This window comes from Callionymus lyra, chromosome 1 (genome assembly GCF_982586985.1).
Source record: "Callionymus lyra chromosome 1, fCalLyr1.hap1.1, whole genome shotgun sequence".
Classification (NCBI taxonomy): Eukaryota; Metazoa; Chordata; class Actinopteri; order Syngnathiformes; family Callionymidae; genus Callionymus; species Callionymus lyra.
In genome coordinates this window covers 5984130-6006596 of record NC_141818.1, presented here as the reverse complement: position 1 = coordinate 6006596, position 22467 = coordinate 5984130, and the positions used below count along the sequence as shown (strand labels likewise).

The 22467-nt window shown below is 36.7% G+C and overlaps 5 protein-coding genes across 6 annotated transcripts in view; all 5 read right to left on the bottom strand.

Annotated features, from left to right (window-relative positions):
• Positions 1 to 3625, bottom strand: part of LOC148087603 (uncharacterized) — a 99420-nt gene extending 95795 nt beyond the window's left edge. The window contains exons 1-2 of one of the 2 annotated variants that reach the window (XM_087790002.1): positions 3416 to 3625; positions 1094 to 2081 (exon numbers count right to left, since the gene is read on the bottom strand). In XM_087790002.1, coding sequence (XP_087646128.1) covers positions 1270 to 2081; positions 3416 to 3593 — 990 coding nt within the window. In that variant the 5' untranslated portion in view covers positions 3594 to 3625 and the 3' untranslated portion in view covers positions 1094 to 1269. Of the gene's footprint in view, positions 1 to 1093; positions 2082 to 3415 lie in introns of those variants that run through there. The other variant, XM_087790008.1, reaches the window with a different exon arrangement.
• Positions 3626 to 5624: 1999 nt separating this feature from the next.
• On the bottom strand, positions 5625 to 8978 carry LOC148087602 (uncharacterized). The gene is made up of 2 exons (XM_087789793.1): positions 8795 to 8978; positions 5625 to 7012 (listed from the first exon to the last, which is right to left on the bottom strand). The coding sequence occupies exons 1-2, from the start codon at positions 8811 to 8813 to the stop codon at positions 5700 to 5702; spliced, it is 1332 nt and encodes a 443-aa protein (XP_087645919.1). The 5' UTR covers positions 8814 to 8978; the 3' UTR covers positions 5625 to 5699.
• Positions 8979 to 10655: 1677 nt separating this feature from the next.
• On the bottom strand, positions 10656 to 13416 carry LOC148087601 (uncharacterized). Its single transcript, XM_087789881.1, has 2 exons — positions 13252 to 13416; positions 10656 to 12642 (listed from the first exon to the last, which is right to left on the bottom strand). Exon 2 carries the CDS (start codon positions 11953 to 11955, stop codon positions 10753 to 10755), a length of 1203 nt encoding a protein of 400 aa, XP_087646007.1. The 5' UTR covers positions 11956 to 12642; positions 13252 to 13416; the 3' UTR covers positions 10656 to 10752.
• Positions 13417 to 13956: 540 nt separating this feature from the next.
• LOC148087600 (uncharacterized) lies at positions 13957 to 16577 on the bottom strand. The gene is made up of 2 exons (XM_087789779.1): positions 16394 to 16577; positions 13957 to 15517 (listed from the first exon to the last, which is right to left on the bottom strand). The coding sequence occupies exons 1-2, from the start codon at positions 16410 to 16412 to the stop codon at positions 14082 to 14084; spliced, it is 1455 nt and encodes a 484-aa protein (XP_087645905.1). The 5' UTR covers positions 16413 to 16577; the 3' UTR covers positions 13957 to 14081.
• A 1686-nt stretch (positions 16578 to 18263) lies between these two features.
• On the bottom strand, positions 18264 to 21807 carry LOC148087599 (uncharacterized). The gene is made up of 2 exons (XM_087789943.1): positions 21698 to 21807; positions 18264 to 20227 (listed from the first exon to the last, which is right to left on the bottom strand). Exons 1-2 carry the CDS (start codon positions 21714 to 21716, stop codon positions 19170 to 19172), a joined length of 1077 nt encoding a protein of 358 aa, XP_087646069.1. The 5' UTR covers positions 21717 to 21807; the 3' UTR covers positions 18264 to 19169.
• Positions 21808 to 22467: the final 660 nt, after the last annotated feature.

The window sequence follows — 22467 nt, the reverse complement described above, 5'->3', positions numbered from 1 at the left end:
GTTTTTTTCTTCTGAAAGTATTCTCAATATATATTGTAGCGGGCTCCAGTGAGCGTCAGGCAATAAGTAAACTGGCTTTACATATCCTTATGAATTTAATCGTGCCCCTGCTCACTCTACTCTCCATCCATCGGTCTACACATTACATTATTGATTATTATAAAAACAGGATTATCCTAAAAACAGGATTATCCTTATCCTAACAGGGGGTATGATTTCATGGTAGTAAACATTAATCACATGACTTTGTAATGAACACTTAACAGTCAGTACACAATCTGGGAAATCTGCGCAATAGCCTGTTTTGATCCTAAATGTTTTTACAGCAACTAGATTCGGACAAAAGTACAGCATCGAACACGATCTGGTAAATCAGCGATTCATTTGCACATGTGCCTTGCATTCAAAATACACAACTTTATTTAAATAGCCGGTGACATAGAGTCTCTTCTAGTCTTGATGATTTTATGAAAGACAAGAGGAAAGCGATTCATCGTGTCTATACATTCTAATCCTTACAATCTAGATAGATATTACGAATTTAATGGAAAGTTTGTTGCCAGAATGTCAGTTTAAGTTTAGAGGAAAACATGGAGTGAACTCACACAGTTTTCCACAAGGATCGTAGTAAAAAAAGTTGGTCCTGCAAACGGTGGTTATTTTGGAAGCTCTCAGTTTAAAATAAATTTAAATAATTGTGTCATGTTTCAACTAAGTGTAAATGTACACAGACTCCATTCTTTGATACGCGAAGAGACAATACGTTCTTAGCTATAAAAAATAAATGTGTGTTTTTTAAAGCAACAAAAATGCATACAAATGTATTTGCTTATCATTTTGTGAACCGATACTGATATACAGTACTCTGAACGTGTACTGACAAAGTTATAATATATTTAATAAAAAAATTAAGAGTTTCACTTTATTGTCATCAATAATCAATAATAATCTAAAAATAAAATATATTTACAATTTAGTTATTTATAAAGTATACTTATTTTTAACATCCTTCATTTTTTAACTGACAAAGTAAAATAAAACACAATTACATGTTACTTATTATATTTGTTTTCGTTCTAGCATTGGACACCTTCTTGACAATACATCACATTTACAATGGAGACAAATTCTGAAAATGAATTGAATCGACCAATACTGTGAAGTTAAAAATACAAAATCTACATCAAAGGTAAAAAAAAAGAGAATAAGGGATAATCCAAATGACTGCAAGATTCACAATTGCACTGCATTGTGAGTTAATAAAAGGTTTTATCGATTGTGGATGTTCATGTGTTTCTGTAGACTCGAGCCCTGTCTGAAGCTTTTATGACAGAGAGTGCAGCTGAAAGGCTTCTCTCCAGTGTGAACTCTCACGTGGTCCTTGAGGTGCCAGTTATCCCTGAAACATTTACCACAATAAGAGCATGTGAAGGGTTTTTCACCAGTGTGGATTTTCCTGTGTTTCTTCAGGTGTTTGTTGTGTCTGAAACATTTGCCACAGTAAGAGCAGGTGAAGAGGTTTTCCTCACTGTGGATTTTCATGTGAAGCTCCAGATGTTGTCTCTTTTCAAAACATTTGCCACAAACCCAACACGTCAACGATTCACAGCAGGATTTCAAGTGTAGAGTCAGTCCAACCCTTGAAGAAAAATTTCTCTCACATCCAGAACAGATCAGTGATTTATGCTCAGCATCGTCTTTCTTCTCACTCACACGCACTTTCAGATTCTCCTCAGTGTTTGAACCCGACTGATTGTCACTGGTTTCTCCCCAGTCCACACTGTCATCAGTGTCCGATTCATAATAAAGTGACCTCTGGTGGTCAGGTTGTGGAAGTGTATGTAGTTCTGTTTCAGATCCTCCACAGTTGTCTTCATCAGCTTCTCTTTTCATGTGTTGAATCAAGCTGCTGGTTGAAGACTCTTCCTCTCTCTGATCTTCATCTTCAATCTTCACTTGGACAAGAACAACATCAACCTGTTTCTTATCTTTTTTGTGTGGAGGTTCTGGTTCTTCTCGCTCCAGACCGGGTCTACACTCCAGCTCAGGCTCTTGTTCAGTCACTTGCAGCTGCTGGACGTCTGCAGACATAAAAAAAAGAAAAGATTTAGAATCTTAAATATTTGATAAAACAGTATGAATTAATGAACACTATGATATTTTGTTCCAGACTCGTCAGACAAATGCAAAAATGACAACGATAGATAGTAAAAAAAGATAGTTCAGGAAACATTTTGAGAAACACTTGGTGTAATATTGAGGGACAATATATTTTTAAATTGAACAATTTCATCCGTTTCTCAGTAGAATTGTGTCATAAACTTTAGGTCAACGTAGATTCTTGGTTAATCTGAACGTTCCAAAGTGAAGCAACCCCGACTGGGTTAAGTGTTCGGGTTCCACCAATAACAAAAGTGTCCAGCATGTCTTCAGTAGCATCAGGGAGAAAGGATCAAGAAATTGAAGAGAAAGCAGGAACCACCTTTTCATCAATTTTAATTCAGAACACTTGAACTTTACCACTTCTGAGTGAAAGCTGAAGACTGTGCTTGTGAATATTTGCCGAAGCGCAGTGTAAAACTGCACCAGCATCTCGGTGCGCAGACGCTGTTTCTTAAGCCCACTAAGAAGCTGGTGCAGTTTTACACTGCGATAATTGATAATTGAGTCCATCCTGACCACATCCATCTCCGTGTGGTACACCAGCGCCACCACCAGAGACAAAGTCAGACTGCAGAGCATTGTGCACGCAGCTGAGAAGGCGATAGGCTGTAAACCGCCATCCCTTCAAGACCTGTATCTCTCCAGGACCCGGAGACGTGCAGTTCAGATCACAGCCGACCCTTCTCACCCTAGTCACGGTCCCTTTCACCATCAGGACCAGAACCTCCAGCCACAACAATTCTTTCTCCCCCTCTGCAATCAGACTCATTCACACAAACCTGTTTAAACATCCACACTCCCATAACTGCACTATGTAAATATCTGATTTGTAAATTGTAATGTTATTGTACTTATACTTATTTTTTTCATTATATAATGTTTGATGTTTCACAGTTGACCAAAACAAATTCCTAGTTAGTGGACCCTCTCCACTAGACATTAGTTTGACTTGACCATGAGCAACGCTGAGAAAGCAACTGCTCAAAATTCCGTTAGCCTTTCTGCCCTATTGTTTCGATTCGCTGGGATCTGTTTTTACTCAATATAGTCTTATTTAAAGTGTCTTTGAGCTATCGTTGTTATGACTTCACACATGAATTTGAATGATAAACATTAAACGTACCGTTTAACCAAATTCCCATGAGGATTGAACATATTTAAAGCGTCAGAGCTCGTTTTAGTGTTAAACCCTATCAAACAAAAACAGCATACATTTTTCGTTATAGTAGAAACTAGTAAATAGTGAACGAACCTTTATTGTGCAGATGAACCACACGTTTCTTGGTGAGAACGTCCAGCAGTTCGCGCTGACGGTTCAACTCGTTCTCCAACTCGGACACAGTTTGTTGAAACACTCCGACGATTTCTTCAGCAGCAGCGGCCAGACGATCGTTGACGAACTGTTTGAGATTTTGAACTGAAGAAGACATTCTGCTGTGTTTGGAAACCACACCGACGTGAGCCTGATATTCTTTGTCCATGCAAAGCAATGTTCAACTTCCACCGGTGTCACACTTTTTAATTTCCGACGGAATAAAAAGTGGACAATGGTTCCGGTCTTTCGGTTTGTCTTCGCACATCAAAATTATATATTAATAAAACCATACACGGTATTTTAAAATTGTACATAAATTAAACTCACTGGGCGTTTCATTCGTTAAGATCATTAAGCTGCTGGTTGATTTTACTTTGAACTTACCTAGTTTAAAGTAAAATGCAATACAAATATAAAAAATAAAATAATTTGCAGCATAATTACAATCAAATAACATCATTGTTCGAAGTTGTATTTAATTATATTTTAATGTTGTGTCCCAAGTTATGAAAGAAGAAAATAAAGAAAACTAATCCTCTGGGCCAAGTGAACAGAAAGTGCTGTCTACTCAAAAGCTGGTTGTTTTCTATTATTTAGGCGATTTTAACAGCAGATGTAATTTTCTTTTATGTATGAATGAGATTGAACAAATTAAGGAGGTTTTTGCTTTTAAATGTCTTGATGTTCAGATAGCAGAAATGTTGTGTTAGCTGAACATAACTTTGTAATTAAGCGATATGGCTCTGCAACAAGCAATTCTTAGTCAACTTATTGACCAATTTAAATTGTCTGCAGGTTTGATTGTGTGCATGAATGGTTGTATGTCTCTGTCTGCCATGAGACAGGCTGATGACCTGTTCAGGGAAGCCCCTGCCTCTTGCCCTAAGTAGCTGAGATAGGCTTCAACTCCCCTTAAACCTTAACCACAATAAGTAAGTAAGTAATGGTTATTTCTAAAGCACCTTTCTAGACCAAGGTCACGAAGCGCTTTAATAATCAAAAACAATACACAGTTAAAATATATACTTTAAATGATCAAGACACATAAATGAGGTAAACAATGACAGACATTTTGGAGATTGAATAAGCCCACTGTAAATTTAGAAAACGATAACTAGAGAAAGAATAATGATACACATATATATATATATATATATATATATATATATATATGTAATACAAAGATGTCTTTAGCAGCAGCTTCCAAACAATTGTTGAAAAACTGTTTAAGCATCTGAACTGAGATTCTTTGTCCATATAAAGCAAGTTGTCCACTTCAATCTGTGTCACACTTTTTAGGATCTGGTGTTTCTGAATCTTATTTGTAAGAAGGCTCTTTTTAAAAATATATATTGCAAAGCCAATAAGGAACAAAAAAATGGTAAACAATTAAAACAAAAATACATAATGAATTTGGCTTTTACTGAAAAATATAGCCCAGTTCAATATAAACAGACACTCTCCTGATATCGTATGAGAAGTTACAATTAAATAAGTGTCTTGCTAATTTGTTATTGTTGATTCAAGGAGCTATTGTTACTTTCCATCATCTGGTCCTGACAGCAGCTCAAGATATGAATTGTGACGTGTTCCTTTAGGGTACGTTTCCTGCATCAAACTAGGCATGAGATCTGCATGTATTTTTTGACAGACTTGGTTTGGATTTAAATGGATGTGCTAATTGGAATGATTTAGCAAAGAAATCAGTCTTCTTTTAATTTTCTTCACAAACTTTTTTACTACGTTTCCATATTAAGATCTCCTGCCTAATATATATATGTATATAAAGCAACCTTGACTTGTACTGGTTGGTTTTAGTCATAATTAGCTAATTAACTATCATAGTACAACAGTCATACATTTGAACATTAAAGATAGTTTGACTAGCCTTAGTTATTGAGTATGACAGTTTAGTTCCAGCACAAACCAGTTTTTTTCTGCCGCCCGGAGTTATATTTGAGTGGTGAAAAATTCTCCAAGGCTGAGATGACTTTAGCGGTAATTTTTGAAGAGAGCAGTTAGGAAACGTAATTATACTTGAGCTTTTACCTATTTTGGATCAAGTAAAGATGATCTCTTTCACATAGTTTGAATACTTAAAAATGTCTACAGCCCTCTGTTAAATAAAAGAAAACACAACAACATGCATCTTAAATCCCAAATTTAATAGTTTTAATGTAAAACCGAGTCACAGAGAGAGGCAAAAAAATATTTTTTCCTTTCAGGGCACAACATTTACCACATCATCAGAAATGTTTTTACCGGTGTGAGTTCTGGTATGTTTCTTCAGATCTGTGCTGCGTGCAAAACAACGACCACACTGTAAGCAGGTAAAAGGTTTTTCCCCGGTATGAATTCTCATGTGCTCCTTTAGGTTACCTCTAAGTGTAAAACATTTATCACACTGAGAGCATTTGTAAGGTTTTTCTCCCGTATGATATCTCATGTGAGCTTTAAGGTCCGATCTCCATGTAAAACTTTTACCGCACTCTGGACAACTGAAAGGTTTTTCTCCAGTATGAATTCTCATGTGAGTCTTCAGGTCTGTGCTCCGCGCAAAACATTTGCCACACTCAGAGCAGATAAAAGGTTTTTCTCCAGTATGAATTCTCATATGCTCTGTTAAGTTCCCTCTCATAGTAAAACATTTACCACATTGAGAACATGTAAAAGGTTTTTCTCCGGTATGATTTTTCACATGCACCTCCAAGTGCCCTCTCTGGGCAAAACATTTTCCACACTGAGGACAGCTGAATGGTTTTTCACCAGTGTGAATTCTATTGTGAGTCTTTAATTCATTACTCCGGGTAAAGGATTTTCCACACTGAGAGCAAATAAAAGGTTTCTCTCCAGTATGAATCCTCATGTGCTCCGTCAAGTTACCTCTTTTAGTAAAAGATTTATCACACTGAGAGCAGCTGAAACGCTTTTCTTCAGTATGAATTCTCATGTGGCTCTTCAGATCCAGTCTCTTCTCAAAACATTTTAAACAAAGTGAACAAGTAAAAGTTCGCCTGGAGCAGGATTTTATGTGTTGAGTCAGTCCAGCCTTTGATGAACATTTTCTCCCGCATCCAGAACAGAGCAGCGAGCTGTGGTCAGCATCATCTTTGTTCTTGCTGACATGAACTTTTGGATCCTGCACAGAGTTTGAACTTGGCAGAGGGTTGCAGAGTTTTCTCCAGTCTTCACTGTCATCAGTGTCAGATTCAACCATGAGTGACCTCTGGTGGTCGGAGTGAAGAGGAGTATCCAAGTAGCTGTCGGGTTCTGATCCGTCGCTGTCGTCTCCATCAGATTCTGTTTTTGTGTTTTGAGTCAAGCTGCTTGTTGGATATTCCTCCTCATCCTCCTCATCGTCGTCATCATCATCTTCATCATCATCTTCATCTCCTTCAATCTTCACCTCTATAGTTGAGAATGACAGCGCTGAGACTTCCTCTTCTTCTTCCTCCTCTTTGACTATTCTAACAAGAATAGTTTCTTCTTCCTCTTGGTTCAGACTTGGGCTCCACTCCTGCAGCCCAGTGAAAACTGCAGGAGGAAGAACACACTCAAGTCAGTATACACTTGTTATGAACTCTAAAATTAGGAAGTCCACCCAGATTTTACAATGTCAGGCACCAGTAAGCCCCAGTGAATTGCTTCCGTGGTTCATTTTCTAATTTAGATTACAATTAACAGAGGTGGAGAGAGTTTACTGTAGTCAAACCACTATTACGCAGGTGAAATTGTACACCTCTAAAGAATGTTTTAAATGAAAAGTAAAAGTAACATTTTTTGGAAACTACTGAGAAACACAATCATCGATTCCTATAACATAGTACATCTGAAAGAGTCAAAATCTCTGCTATGTTTCAGTTCTAGTACCAGTGGAAAATACTCATCTAGAGACATTGTTTAGACGCGACCTTAAAACTAGATTGTGTCAAGGAAAAAATAATATTGGGTCCACAGTTTGGTGGTTTTGCAGGAGTAGGAATTGTGTAGACTGTGAAGCAGATCCAATCAAAATTATAACATCATTTGATTTAAAAGAGAGAGGAATCAGATTTGTATTCCTTTAACTCACCCATCTTGGCTTATTCATTCAAGTCTTTTGTATGCGTTATCTGGCAAAGTAACTTTAAAGGGCAACTCATGGTTTGATTTAAGTGTGTCTTAAATAGATCTTGGACTCTATTGTACTCATCAGTATGTGTCCGTCTCACTTTTCATTGAAATAGTTGCATTAGAAAATGGGCGTAAGAAAAAACACTTTGTTTTTCTGGAGATGAAATCTTGTTTATAACAACCACACCCACTCTGCTGTGATTGGTTGAGCATCTGGGTTTGTCACCATGTGGCATCAATCCCAAAAGTCTCCATCTCCGAGGGACTCGTTGTATAAATAATGATAGTGATTACAGCTGGCTGAAGCCATTAATATGGCACAATGGAATATGCTCTCGTAACCTCTCGTTTGCCCAGATTTCAGACGGGATAACTTTATGAAGTAATACCTTCAAAACGTTGGGACTAAGGGATAAGGCGGAGAGAAAGACTTCAACATTTAAAACATGTAGGTAAGTCAGGTGAGTTGCCCTTATTCATCTATATATCTATCTAAATTAAAAGTTATTTAAACAGTATATGTAAGGCATTACATTCCTTTCTTGCATTCCTTTCCTTGATTTAAATGCAAATTGCTGTTCTTGAAAAAAAAACATTTATTTGTACATTTTATATATATATCCTCTTGGCCACATTGGGTAGGTGTTGGTTCAGAAAAGCATGAAGAAATAATTATTATTATTATTTCACATGTATTAAAGCTCTGACAGCTCAACTGGTTCTGATTGTGAATTGAGTAAGAGAGAGAAATTCCTTTTTTTCCCACGAGCATACCGATTGCAAAGGCTCGCCTTAATTTGGTTTTATATGCGTTAAATATCCAACAGATCAACCACATGTTTGTTGTGTTTACGTTTGATATAATTAAATACATGTTGTCAACCTGTGAGGAAAAAAAACAACCGACTTTAGATAAAGATTTTATGTGCATTTGTCTCATTGTAATAAGGACCATGTGTTTGTTTTCACGTTTCTTCTCAAGCATAAGACAAATATAATAGTTTATTTTTATGGAGAATATATGGTCATAGTTCTCGTTTAAGGGAAATGTAGACATTATTGTGTAGCTTCTTTAGTATCGTTTTGTTTTACATCTATAATATAATCCCTCGTCAAATCTCCTGTCAGAATAGTATCACAGCTTTAATAAACCCGCAACTGAAGTGTGTGTATGTGTGTGTGTGCGTGTGTGCGTGTGTGTACCTGGTGTGTTGTTTTCCATCTCCAGCGAGGTTATCCTTTGTTTCGTGTTTTCCCTTTAACCGAGTGACATCGCGTAAGATCGAGACAACGGATGATCGACGCAAGAAGGACTATTTCCAACGGAAAATGGTCCATATATCAATATCCACTGGAGGATCCACGCACAGAGGAGCCACGCAGGAGCGACGTCAATCTCCTAGAGCAGAAAATGGCGGAGTGACCGGAAGCTTCTTTATCGCCGGATCGACTACGTCATCATAATATGGGCGGAGCCACACCAACAGCTCTTCAGTGTCGCTGGATTTTGAAACATGAATAAAAAATAAATAAATAAATACATTTATAATTTAACAAATAGTTAAACAATTGTATTACGTGGAAAAAGAGGAATGTTGAAATTTACAGGGCAATTAATATAAAAGTAACACAATAACAGGTTAAATAATAAAGTGGACTATAAAGATCTCCTAAAGGATTAAAAAAAAGCAAATGTAAAATATTACCTGCACGGTTTCTGATGGCACATCCCTCCCATTGCCGGAACCATTTTCCTCCTTTTGTGATCCGTCGGATGTTAACAAGTGTGACATCAGTCGAAGTAAACAACATGCACTACGTAAAGTGACTTACCTTTTGCTGAATACATTATGTTTATTCGCCATAACCGAGTTTGAGTAAAAAGACACCGATTGCTTTTCTTTCTTTCCGGTTCAAAATATGGATTAAGTAAGAGTTTGTAATCTTATTTTACACACGTTTTTGAGAATTTTGAGATCTTGCTTTAATTATTGACTTGTAAAAAGAGACAATCTGGAGATTTACATTAATATGCTTACAGATGAAAATCCCTTGGGATGCTGAGTGGTTTATATTATTATATACATTATACAATATAATTTCAATGTCCCCAAAGTGACAAGAATAAAGAAATAAATTCAGGCTGGCTTGATGGATATTATACAACAATATAACTTTAAGTCTGAGGTGTCTCCTCCTGAGGGTCAACCATATTGACCGGCATTATGGAAACTTTTTATTTTATTTTATAATAGGAGGTATTCCTTTTACATAGCAGAGAGACTATTGCAGTAATAGAAGCCACATTTAAGGGTGAAGCAAACCCAACTTATGTCTTTACAAGAGAAATAAAGTTCTCATCTGTGCGCGAAACAATAAAAGAAGTCGTCACTTAGGCGAGGCACATTGAGCTTCCTGGACTGTGAGGCAAAGTTGGAAAAGCCTGGTTGGAGCATATTGAAGTAAAACAAAATGACCTCCCTGGCTTCCATAAATACATATGCAGTGGTGACGGTGGTTCAACTTGACCCAGAGACAACACAAGGGATACCACAAACAAATTTGTTTTTGGGCCACCGGGCCAACTCGACCCAGAAGCTGCACAATAAGAAGTATAACTAAGGGCGGTAATTTAGCAATATCTTCTCCACCAATTGATTTTGTCACCATTATAGATTACAACCGACGTGAGATAAAAAAAAAATGTCAAAGTTTATTTATTTTTATTTATTCATTTATTTGTCAGAGACGATGCAGTCAAAAATAATTACAATACAAGTTTGCAGTTGATGCGATGCATAAAGAATTTATTGCTTGTGCTCATTTTCAATTCCTGATTGCAGAGGTCAATAAAAAACAATGGAACAGCAGTGTGCCGTAATAAGAGCAAAGCCAGTACAGGGGGGCATTAAGCGACACATTTTTGACAAACGCATTAATGGTGTAGAATTTATTATTAAAATAAAACACAGTGAGGTTAAATGAGAACCTCTAGAGAGAACCTTTACTATCATGCTCCTGCAATATTACTACATATTCTACACACCATTCCCCTACCAAAAATCTTTGCCTTACTAAAAACAACTGAAGGTTTTTTTTCAGTGTCAATTCTCATTTTCTGCGACAAACCTTGTTCACATGTAGAACAGGAGAAAGGCTTTTCACCCGTGTGACTTAACATGTTCTTTCAAATGCTTGCCATATGTGAAACAGTTATCACACTCAGGGCATGTGAAAGGTTTTTCTCCAGTATGAATTCTCCTGTGAACTATCAAGCTCCCACTTGTTGTAAAACATTTATTACAATGAGAACAGACAAAGGGTTTTTCTCCAGTATGAGATCTCATGTGAACCATCTTGCTTCCACTTGTTGTAAAACATTTATCACAATAGCTGCAGCTGAAAGGTTTTTGTCCTGTGTGTATTCTCATGTGAACCACGAGGCTACCACTTGTCGTGAAACTTTTATCACACTGAGAGCAGTTGCAAAGTTTTTTTCCTGTGTGCAGTCTCATATGTTCCTCCAGGCTTCTCTTCTGGGTAAAATATTGATTACATTCAGAGCAGCTGAATGGCTTTTCTCCAGTGTGAGTTTTCATATGCACCTTCAGAATCCTTCTCTGTGTAAAACATTTTTCACAATGTGGGCAGGGAAAAGGTTTTTCTCCATTATGAGCTTTCATGTGTACCTGCAGGTTCCTTTTCTGCGTAAAACATTTATTACATTGAGAGCAGGTAAAAGGTTTTTTACCAGAATGACTGATCATATGCTCTTTAAGATGCCCACCATAAGCAAAACATCTATCACACTGTGGGCACGTGAAAGGTTTTTCTCCAGTGTGCCTCCTCATGTGTACCTTCAGGCTGCCACTTGTTGTAAAACTTTTGTCACAGTGAGAGCAGCTATAAGGTTTTTCTCCAGTATGAATTCTCATGTGTACCTTAAGGATCTTTTTCTGTGTGAAACATTTATCACACTGAGAGCAGGGGAAAGGTTTTTCACCCGTGTGGTTTCTGACGTGCTCCTCCAAACCTATCTCCTTATGAAACAGTTTATCACAAAAGGAACAGATGAATGTTTTTTCTCCCGTGTGTATTTGCATGTGTTCATCCAAAGTCCTTTTGTGCGCAAAACATCTATTACACTCCTCGCAGCTGTAAGGTTTTTCTCCAGTGTGCATTCTCATGTGAACCTTCAGAGAATGTCTCCCTTTAAATGGTTTCTCACAAACTAAACAAGGAAATAGTCCTCCACAGCAGGATTTTACGTGTGGAGTCATTCTAGATGTTGAAGAACATTTTTTACCACATTCAGAGCAGATCATGGAGTTGTTGTCATCACCATTACTTTCAGAGCTATTCATGGTCAGGCTCCTCCTTACATCACTGATCTGATCCAGCCTTACACCCCAGCTTGGGCTCTGAGGTCTGTGGATCAGAATCTACTTATGGTTCCACGCACACGGCTCAGGACCAGAGGAGAGAAATCTTTTCAGGCTGTTGCTCCTAATCTTTGGAACGATCTTCCTCTCTCTTTGCGCTTGATGGATCTACTGACTCCTTTAAGAAACACCTTAAGACGTTTCTATTTGTTCAGGCTTTTCCTTGAATTTCTCGAACTCATGTGTTGTTCTCAGTATTATCTTGATCTTTAAAGTATGTACTTTTTTGAGTATTGTTTTGATTGTCTAAGCGCTTTGTGACCCTGGTCTCGAAAAGCGCTTTATAAATAAATATTAATTACTTACTTACTTACTTACCATCTTTCTTTTCACTGTCACAAGCTTGTGATTCACTCTCAGAGTGGCTGGTTTAGCTTCTATGCTCACTTTCATCATTGTCCGATTCAAAAGAGGGTGACCGAGTCAAGGTGTTAGTCGGACATTCCTCTTCAATCTCATCAGCTTCAATAGCATCACTAGGAGTGAACAAAACATTATTTTCTTCTTTTTCTCTGATGAGACGGAGTTCTCGTTCCCCCTGATTCAGTCTGGAGCAGCAGTCCTGCAGTTCAGTGGTTACTTCTTCACTCACCAGACGCTGTTCGACCTCTGCAGGGACAAAAACATAATCTTTGTGACAGAAAAGTAGTTCTACTTATAACCTTTGGTTGGTCTTGATTTATTGGTTAATATATGGTATAATATTAATAAGAAAATATGGACTTGTCGATTAAACATTTCAAACTGTTTAAAAAGGCTGAAAGACTAGTTTAAACCACAGCTGTCCACATTAGAAACATTAATTTAATGCCATGATTAACCCAAATAAAAATCTTAAATTATTATATTTTCACCATGTTAGCCTGTTTTTAAACTGAAATTGAATATACAATATATCTTTAAGTGGCGTTACATGGTTATAGACTGATTTTATTATTTACCAATTGTCGTATATCGACAGTGATGTCATTTAAAAATCTAAGATTCGTACATAGTAACGGCAGTAACACAACACTTTATTATCCCAACTTTTAATAGTCAATACTTAATAATTTGTACAATTTCATAGTTTTTTAATGTTGTTTAGTCTTTGTATTGATTACTGAAGCTAATCTGTAATTTCAAATCGTGTTATTAATAAAGTACTTATTTTATGTATTGGTTAAAGTAGCTTCTTGATAATAATCGACAGGTTTAAAGAGTCGTATATGTGTTTACCTGCTCTCTCGGTCTGCATCTCCAGCAGTCTGTTGTTCCGTCCCTCGTCTGTAGCTGAAGAGTTTAGCGTTACAATTCGACAGCAGGTTGTCGCTCGCAGCAGGTATTAGGAGGATCTTTCTGAAGCCAGATTTATCATCAAGTATCCGAGCACAGAAGGCGCAGATAAACAGCTTGAGCTACGAGAGCAGAACATGGCGGAACTTCCGGTCATGCGTGCGTTGGCACGAAAGGTTCCGCTGCGGAACAATTTTATTTATATAGAAAGAATTTTACACTCGTTGTAAAACACACACAAACATATATATTTAAATGAAACAATGTAATGGTATTTTTAATGTTCATACTGGCTTCATACTTCAGAATTATTAACTTTAAAAAATAATGATTTAAATTATAGAACACACAAAATAAGAAATAGAAAAACAGAACCGAGCACCAAGCCATGTGTCTGATGGTTTGAAGAGACAGCCCTGTTATAGGCATTATCTGTCTTAAGATTTTATTTCTCACCCAATTAAATTCTATAGACAATACATCTGAATTACACGTTTAATACAATAACAACAATATTATAACACAACATTCAATAATTTTAACAATCCAACCAAGAACTGCAGAAAAGTGCTATGATGTATTATAATTATTTATTTTAATATGAAACAGCATTATTATTTGATTAAACCGTTTTATACAGAAGGGTTTGAGAGGACATAGTGTCACCCTTTGCAAATGATTCAATTACTTAATAGGAGCCTGTCCTCCGAACTTAATCAAGCTCATCTAGTCTCACTTTCACTGGGTAAAAATAATTAAAGCAGATATCACATTCAAAGCGGAGGAGAGCCAGGTTTTTCACCAATATGTTTTCTGAGGTGATTCTCCATGATACTTTGCCTGTGAAAACATTTACCACAGTGAGTGCAACTGAAAATCTTTTCTCCACTGTGAATTCTCATGTGTTCTTTCAGGTCCCTTCCCAAAGCAAAACACTTATCACATTGAGAGCAACTAAAAGGTTTTTCTCCAGTATGAATTCTCATGTGAACCTTCAGACTCCTTCTTTGCATGAAACATTTATCACATTGAGAGCAGGGGAATGATTTTTCTCCAGTGTGACTCCTTAAATGCTCCTTTAAGCGCCCACTGTATGCAAAACATTTACTACACTGAGAGCAGCTGAAAGGTTTTTCTCCAGTGTGAATTCTCAAGTGAAGTTTCAGACTGCCACTTGTCGCAAAACTTTTATCACACTGAGGGCAGCTGTAAGGTTTTTCTCCAGTATGAATTCTCATGTGTACCTTGACGCTCCGTCTCTGCATAAAACATTTACCACACTGAGAGCAACTGAAGGGCTTATGCCCTGTATGAGTTTTCATGTGCTCCTTCAGATGGCCACTATATGTAAAACATTTCTCACACTTGGAGCAAACAAAAGGTTTTTCTCCCGTGTGGACATTCATGTGCAACTTCAAGCTCCTCTTCTGGGTGAAACCTTTCCCACACTGAGAGCAGAGGAACGGCTTTTCACCGGTGTGATTTCTCATGTGTTCCACCAAACTGGGTTTCCTGCTGAAGGATTTACCACAATAAGAGCAGTTAAAGTGTTTTTCCCCATTGTGCATTCTTGTGTGTTCCGCCAAGCTACTTTTCCGGTTAAAAGCTTTATCACATTTGGAGCAACTGAATTTTTTTTGGGTGTTGTGGGTTGTCATGTGAGACTTCAGATCCAAGATCTTTTCAAAGCACTGTCCACACAGAGAACAAGTAAAAGGTCCTCCAGAGCAGGATTTCATGTGTTGAGTCAATCCAGAGAGTGAAGAACATGTTATCCCACAACCAGAGCAGATGAGAGAGTTGACATCGATATTATCATTCTGTTCACTGTCATGACCCTTTGTCTCAGTCTGAAAGTCGCTGGTTTCTCTCCAGTCTTCACTGTCGTCTGTGTCGGAGTCAGAAGTAAGGGAACTCTTGTGTTGAGAGAGGAGAGATGTTTTTAAATAGCTGTCCCGTTCTGATCCATCGCAGTCGTCTCCATCCGTTTCTGCTTTCATGTGTTGAGCCAAGCTGCTGGTTTGAGGCTCTTCGGCATCTTCAGTTTTCACATCAACATCAGTGAATGAGAGCTGAGAGACCTGTTCTTCCTCTTCTTCCTCTTTTACTATTTTTATAAGGTACATTTCTCCTCCATCGTGGTCCAGACCGGAGCTGTATTCTTGCTCTGGAGAAGCTTCTTCTTTAATCACCAGCAGCTGCAGGACATCTACAGAAGATCAACATTCTTATGTAAGTCACAGAAGTTTTTCCTCACTGCTGTCACTCATTGGTATTCACTTGAACTTGTATTCCTCTTATGTTTTATAGTGTTATTGTAAAGTTTCTTCAGATAACTTTGTTATGGTTTGACACTCTATATAAAATTGAATTTAAATTAATTATACAATTACTCGACGTCTATTCATCTTGTGCACTAAATATTTTTATTGCAAACAAATTCTCAAACTTTTTTCTTAGAATGTTTGGAACACATTTTTACATTTATTTTTGCAAGTGAATAAATTATATTTGTAAGTGATTTATTAAAACAAATAAGCCACAACTACAATACCGAACCTGCATTAGAGCTCTTTATACCGCTTGAGGGAGAATCTAAATTGTCTTTTGATTCGAGTATTATTGACATACTGTGTTTATTTATGCCTGTCAAACAGCAAATATAAACATTATCTCATTTATAAACTCTCAGTCACATTGTTGAAGCAAATAAATGAGGAACTATGGTGGAACACAATTATAAATAACTTGAAATATGTTTTTAATGTATCTGAAGTTGCTGATTACAAATGAATAGAATAACAACAACCTCAGATTAAGTTGTATGCTTTAAACTATTTGTACAGGATAGGAAAAAATAAAATCTGTGTCATTGTTTTTTTTTAAAATGTATTTAAGTTGCTTTTTCGAAATCAAGTCTGATCCTTCAAGTAAAGAATATTCGACGATCATTTCCAGAGAAGTGATATCAAAACCAAAGCAGAATATAAAGATTAACGTAGAAAACGAATCCATAATGTAGCTTGAATGAATAAATACTACATAAGCAACCGTGTGTGTGTAAGTAAGTAAGTAGGTAATGTACCTTCTTTCTCGTTCTCCATCAGAATGCGCTTTTGTTCCGTCTGTTGATAACTTGGAAATATATCGTGAACACTTGACAATAAAGGGTCGTTTAAACGTCGAAGACATATGTTTTTGCACTGAAGGATCAGCGAACAGACGAGCAGAAGAAACAGAAGAAGCAGCTTCTGTGTAAACAACTTGTACTACAAGCAGTAAATGGCGGAGCTTCCGCTGTTTGCGTTGGAGGGGGGTGTACGACTGTAAAATGTACCCGGTCTGAAACTAAGATTTTACTTTTTTAGATATTATAAATACACACAAAACGTTTGTATGAACAAAAATGCAAACTTTCTGTGTAATTTGGCTCTTTTTATATTTACAAACCGCACTGTGGTATTTACTTAAACGGACCGTTTGACGTCATCACCGGAAGCGTGTTTGTTGTGGTTCCGGTTATTGAAATAGTAAGAGCGTATGACTTAACCTACCCCTGCCAGAGAGGTATTTGTATAAAAATATATATAAATATATTTGATAAAATATATACTTCTTATTTTTATTGTTTCATGTGTTCCAAAATGGGTATCCTGAAACTCTCATTATGATCTTCAAACCAAATAATTTAATACAATTTTAATATAATTAAAATAAATAAATAAAAATATAATTTTCATAGAAATCCATAACTTTGTATCATAAGAAAATTTCGTTGTATTTATTCTAGCTTTGCCAAGAACGCATATATTTGTAATTTGTGTTTAAATAAAAAAATAAAAAAGGAAGCGGATGAGCTTTGTTTGTTGTTTGTTTTTGCTTTGTTTATTCACAGAAACAGACAAACATAAATAATCACTTTGGGGCAAGAGTGTTTTTTTTGTTTTTGCTGTTGACTGTGGCCTACAGTAGTCTGTTCATCAATACAAAAAACGTTGTTTAACTTCAGAACGTCTCTCTCTCTAAATCATCATTAAAATTAAAATAACTCAAATAAAAGAAATGCTTTAATAAAGTCTCCATCAGAACGCCTCAAGGATAGAAATATAACTAATAAAACTTGTTATTTACAGTATGTTTCGTATTAAAAAATTTAAATTCAAGTAGCAAGTATTTGTAGCTGAACTTTTTTTCCAGCTTCGACTCATTGTAATAATAACATCAAATGTATTTTAGCCTAGTATCAGTTATTGTTGTTTAAATTGTTTGTGACTCCAGACACTGGAGGGCGTTGTTAGTCCGTGACCAGAGTAAACCTGTTCGTGTTTTCATGCTGCTGAATACTTCGGTGGTAAAGTACCATCCTTCAAAGTATATTGCACATTATTGTACAATATGTTCTTATCTACATGACCATACGGATTTTGCTAAGCCCTAAATATATATATATATTTGTAATTAAAGAAATTAAGGTGTTTTTGCATTATTTGTCTCTGCATGTGTATCAACCTGTTGTATCAACATCTCTCTAAGAAGTGATGTCCTGAGACTTGGTTGTCAGCCACATCTGGAAGAAAGCTCTGAGATTTCATTCACAGAAGGATCAAAAGTAACAACCAAGTATGTTGCGTGTGACTAGAATAGGACAGAACCTCTAGTTGGCACAGGAGGATCTTCTGTTGATCTCCGTTTATAGCAAAAGAGACACATTGACATTTTTGTGATTTATAACCAGTTAGAATCATGCAAATCACTAAATTGTAATTATACGTTACAAAAAAAGGTATAAAGAAAAGAGCAAAGGGGAAAGAAAAACAAATCCAAACGCAAATCTTTAACGTAGTGCAAGCATTTCAAGTTTATATTTCAATAATATAAACAGTCGCAGAGATTTTTGTTTTTTTATTTTGATTTAAAGATGTAGAAGATAAGTTTAAAATAGCAGCAACAACAATCAAGTCACACCAACAACATCATCATCGACAACAATTATGCTGTGTGTGCAGCAATTTAGTATGAAAGTGTTCATATTTTCTGGTTACAGCAAAAACACAGGATGAGCCCTTTATCTTCTGGAGACACGCTGACTTCGCAATATGACGCTTGTTCCAGAATGGAACATGAACATGAAGTTGGTTGAGAGGCAGAATAATACTTATATATGTACCTATATACGTATGTACCAATATCCTTTCAGAATAGAGGTCATATGTTCACAAGGTGTCCGTGGTTTCATTTTTAGGAAGATCCAAGTTGTGACAAAATTCCATTTCAAACAAAGAGAGTTTTCACAGCCCATGGAAGTAAAGACAGATTAAATTGCAGACTTAATTCTAACCTGACAGTGTCAAGGGTATCTCTTCAATGTGACTTACAGTATAACTTGCTCAGAACAAAGTAGGATTATTCTATCTGAACTGAATCAAATCTATGTTGAGTGAATTATCTTATAAGTAATGAATTTTAAAAATAACTAAGCATGATATGAATGTTTTTCCTTTCCTGAAAAGGTTTAAACATGGTTCTTAATAAAAAATACTTCTTTGAAACAACGTATGTAATCATATTAGGGAATATTTTCTGTAGAACACTTGACGTTATCATGATCTAAAATCTTAAACTTTCACCTCGAATAATAAAGTGACATGAACTGTGAAGGAAACGAACAATATCATTTTTCTAACCAATATCATTTATCAATATAAGTATGTCTTTGTAAATGCTTTTCTTCAAATATCCAGTCCTGATACTCCAACTCACTTTTGCTTAAAACATTCATCACCATGAGAGCAGAAGAGAAAAGGTTTCCCCCCCACCAGTAAGCCTTCTTAGTATTTTAGGTTCTTGTTAAACCACTCACCCTACTGAGTGCAACTCAAAGGTTTTTCCCCAGTGTGAATTTTCATATGTACCTTAAGACTTCTTCTCTGTGTAAAACATTTATCACATTGTGAGCAGGGAAAAGGTTTTTCACCTGTATGACTAATCATGTGCTCCTTAAGGTGTCCACCGTATGCGAAACATTTAGTACACTGAGGGCAGGTGAAAGGTTTTTCTCCAGTGTGACTTCTCATGTGTACCTTGAGGCTCCCACTTGTAGTGAAACGCTTATCACAATGAGAGCAACTATAGGGTTTTTCTCCAGTATGAATTCTCATGTGCACCTTAAGGATCTTTTTCTGTGTAAAGCATTTATCACACTGAGAGCAGGGGAAAGGTTTTTCCCCTGTGTGGTTTCTAATGTGTTCCTCTAAGCTAATTTCCTTATGAAACAATTTATCACAAAAGGAACAGGTGAATGGTTTTTCTCCCGTGTGCATTTGCATGTGTTCCTCCAGGCTCCGTTTGTGCGCAAAACATCGGTCACACTCTTCGCAGCCGTAAGGTTTTTCTCCAGTGTGCATTCTCATGTGAACCTTCAGAGCATGTCTCCTTTTAAATAGTTTCCCACAAACCGAACAAGGGAAAAGTCCTCCACAGCAGGATTTTACGTGTAGAGTCATTCCAGATGTTGAAGAACATTTTTTACCACATGCAGAGCAGATCATGGATTTGTTGTCATCGTCATCATCTTTCTTTTCACTGTCACAAGCTTTTGACCCACTCTCAGAGTTGCTGGTGTCTCTCCAGTCTTCACTGTCATCAGTGTCAGATTCAGAAGGTCCTGTCCTGTGGTGGTCACAGGAGATAGATGTATCCAAGTAGCGGTCTGGTTTTAATCCTCCGTAATTCCCTCCATCTGCAATTCTATTCATGTGTTGCGTCAAGCTGCTGGTTGGAGGCTCCTCTTCATCCTCAAAGTATTGGACTACATCAACAGGAGAGAAAGAAACATCGTCTTCTTTTTCTTTTACTTTAAGAAGGGGATGAAAAACGTGTCCCTCCTGATCCAGACTCGTTCTCCAGTCCCCAGTAGAACCTTTAGAAGCGACACAAACACACGTGAGTTACTGAGTAATCAAATGTATTCGATATTATTTGTAACACTAGTTACTAGGAGTTGGTGGAAATCACAGCTTTTTCATTTCGATTTTGAACAGAGAGCCAGTTTAATGCTCTGGCAACAAACAAATTACTATATAGTTACACTTGGACAGCAAGTGATATCACACTATCACAATCACTATCACGATTTCAGACAATCGCCTGCAGTTGATACCGAACTAATCAGCGAGAATTCTGACCTGCTCAAGTAGAAGAACTCACATTTCCCCGATCCTTAAAACTCTTCACTGGCTGCAAGTTTCTTTCAGGATCAATTTTAAAATTCCGGTTCTTACTTTCAGATCTATTCATGGTCAGACCTTCCATCAGTGATCTGATCCAGCCTTACACCCCAGCTCGGGCTCTGAGGTCTGTGGATCAGAATCTACTGATGGTTCCTGAACACGCTTCCGGACCAGAGGAGAGAAATCCTTCTGTTGCTCCTAAACTTTGGAACGATCTTCCTCTCTCTTTGCGTTTGATGATCTACTGACTCCTTCAAGAAACATCTTAAGACTTTCTTATTCATGCAGGCTTTTCCCTTATTTTCTGGGACACCTGTGTTTTCTCTGTGTTATCTATATCTTTTTAGTATATATCTTTTTTAGTATTTCTTTTGATTATTTAAGCGCTTTGCGACCCTTGTCTAGAAAAGCGCTCTATAAATATCAATTACTTACTTACTTACTTACTTAAACTTGGTGTGAACTTAAGGCTGATTGAAGCTGGCATTACATTACATTTAATCAATTTGGTATAAAAACGAATTATATAAACTAGGAGAGTGAGAACATCTGACGTTGTCGGCGAAGTTAACAAAAAAGCGTGTTATAGCCAAATATTTATCATTTTAAGAAGCTCCATCCTGATTATTTTCTGTGTTGGAGAAAAATACATAATTCAAATAGATAATATTTGTACATACTTTGTCGACATCATTTATCTCTGTGTTGTCTTCACCTTTTAAAGCATGTACTTTAACCGTATATTATTTTGATTGTTTAAGCGCCTTGTGATCCTTGTCTGAGAAAGTTCTTTACAAATATTACTTACTTACTAACCAGAGAAACATCTATTTTATTTAGTTCAATTATATTACCTCTTAAAAGAGAAAATATTTACTGTAGCAGATTTAGTTTGCAAGCTTATTTCCATCCAGAGTCCCAAGTGGATTATCAAGTATCTTATTCTGACGAGGAGAATTTTAAATTACTCTTGTGAAAACAAGACAATAATTCCGTTTTTTCACATGTCATGTAACCACTGAAGGAGGGATTAAAACTAATGTGATATGAATACATATTTATAAGGTGAAACTGAAGTATTTTGTCCATGTTTTCCAAATAATACCTAAGATAACATGATTGACATGATGACAGATGGACTGTGTATTGTCTGTGAGTACCTGATCTCTTGGTATCCATATCTCTCAGGACACACGTCTGTTCCGTCCCTCGTTTCTAACTGATCTTCTTCCTCCTCTGGCTCCACGATCGGAGGCTTCAGAGAAGCAGCTTCAGTCTCTCATGTTCGAGCAGGAAATGGCGGTAACTTCCGCACTTGCGCAGAACCAACCATAACGTGCCCGGAAAACACCGTGGAACCCTTTTTCTATTCCAGAATGTTATCAGTCCAATGTTTTTCGTTTAAATTTTAAGAATGAAAGAAAAAGGCTCGGAACAAAACAAACGAACGTGGACTGGAGTGCACGTTCTGCGCATGCGCGAGACGAAACCTGTGGTCAGCTACCTTGTCGAGAGAAATACCTGAAGGTGTATGTGGTATTTCAGTGGTCGATACCAATACCAGTATTTTCGATACCATGAAGTAAACAAAAAACAACAAAATTTACTTTAAAGTACACAATTATTAAATAAAACAGAAAAACAACCATTGATTTCGCATTTAAAGAGTGGTGATGATGAATTGTTACATAGAGATGCATATAAAATATATAAAAAGGGAAATAAAACGCGTTTGTCTTACCCATGTGTAAATAATTAACAAACCCTACAACTATTATTTATTCTAATAGTGCTGATTATCAGCCTTCCAGTATAAAAAGAAAACGTACTTTCACAATTTCTTTTAATTTCAAATATTTCTGTGATTCTTCCTTTACAATAAAATAAAAACCAACTCTGCATCACATCTCGTAATGTTACATGTCACAGC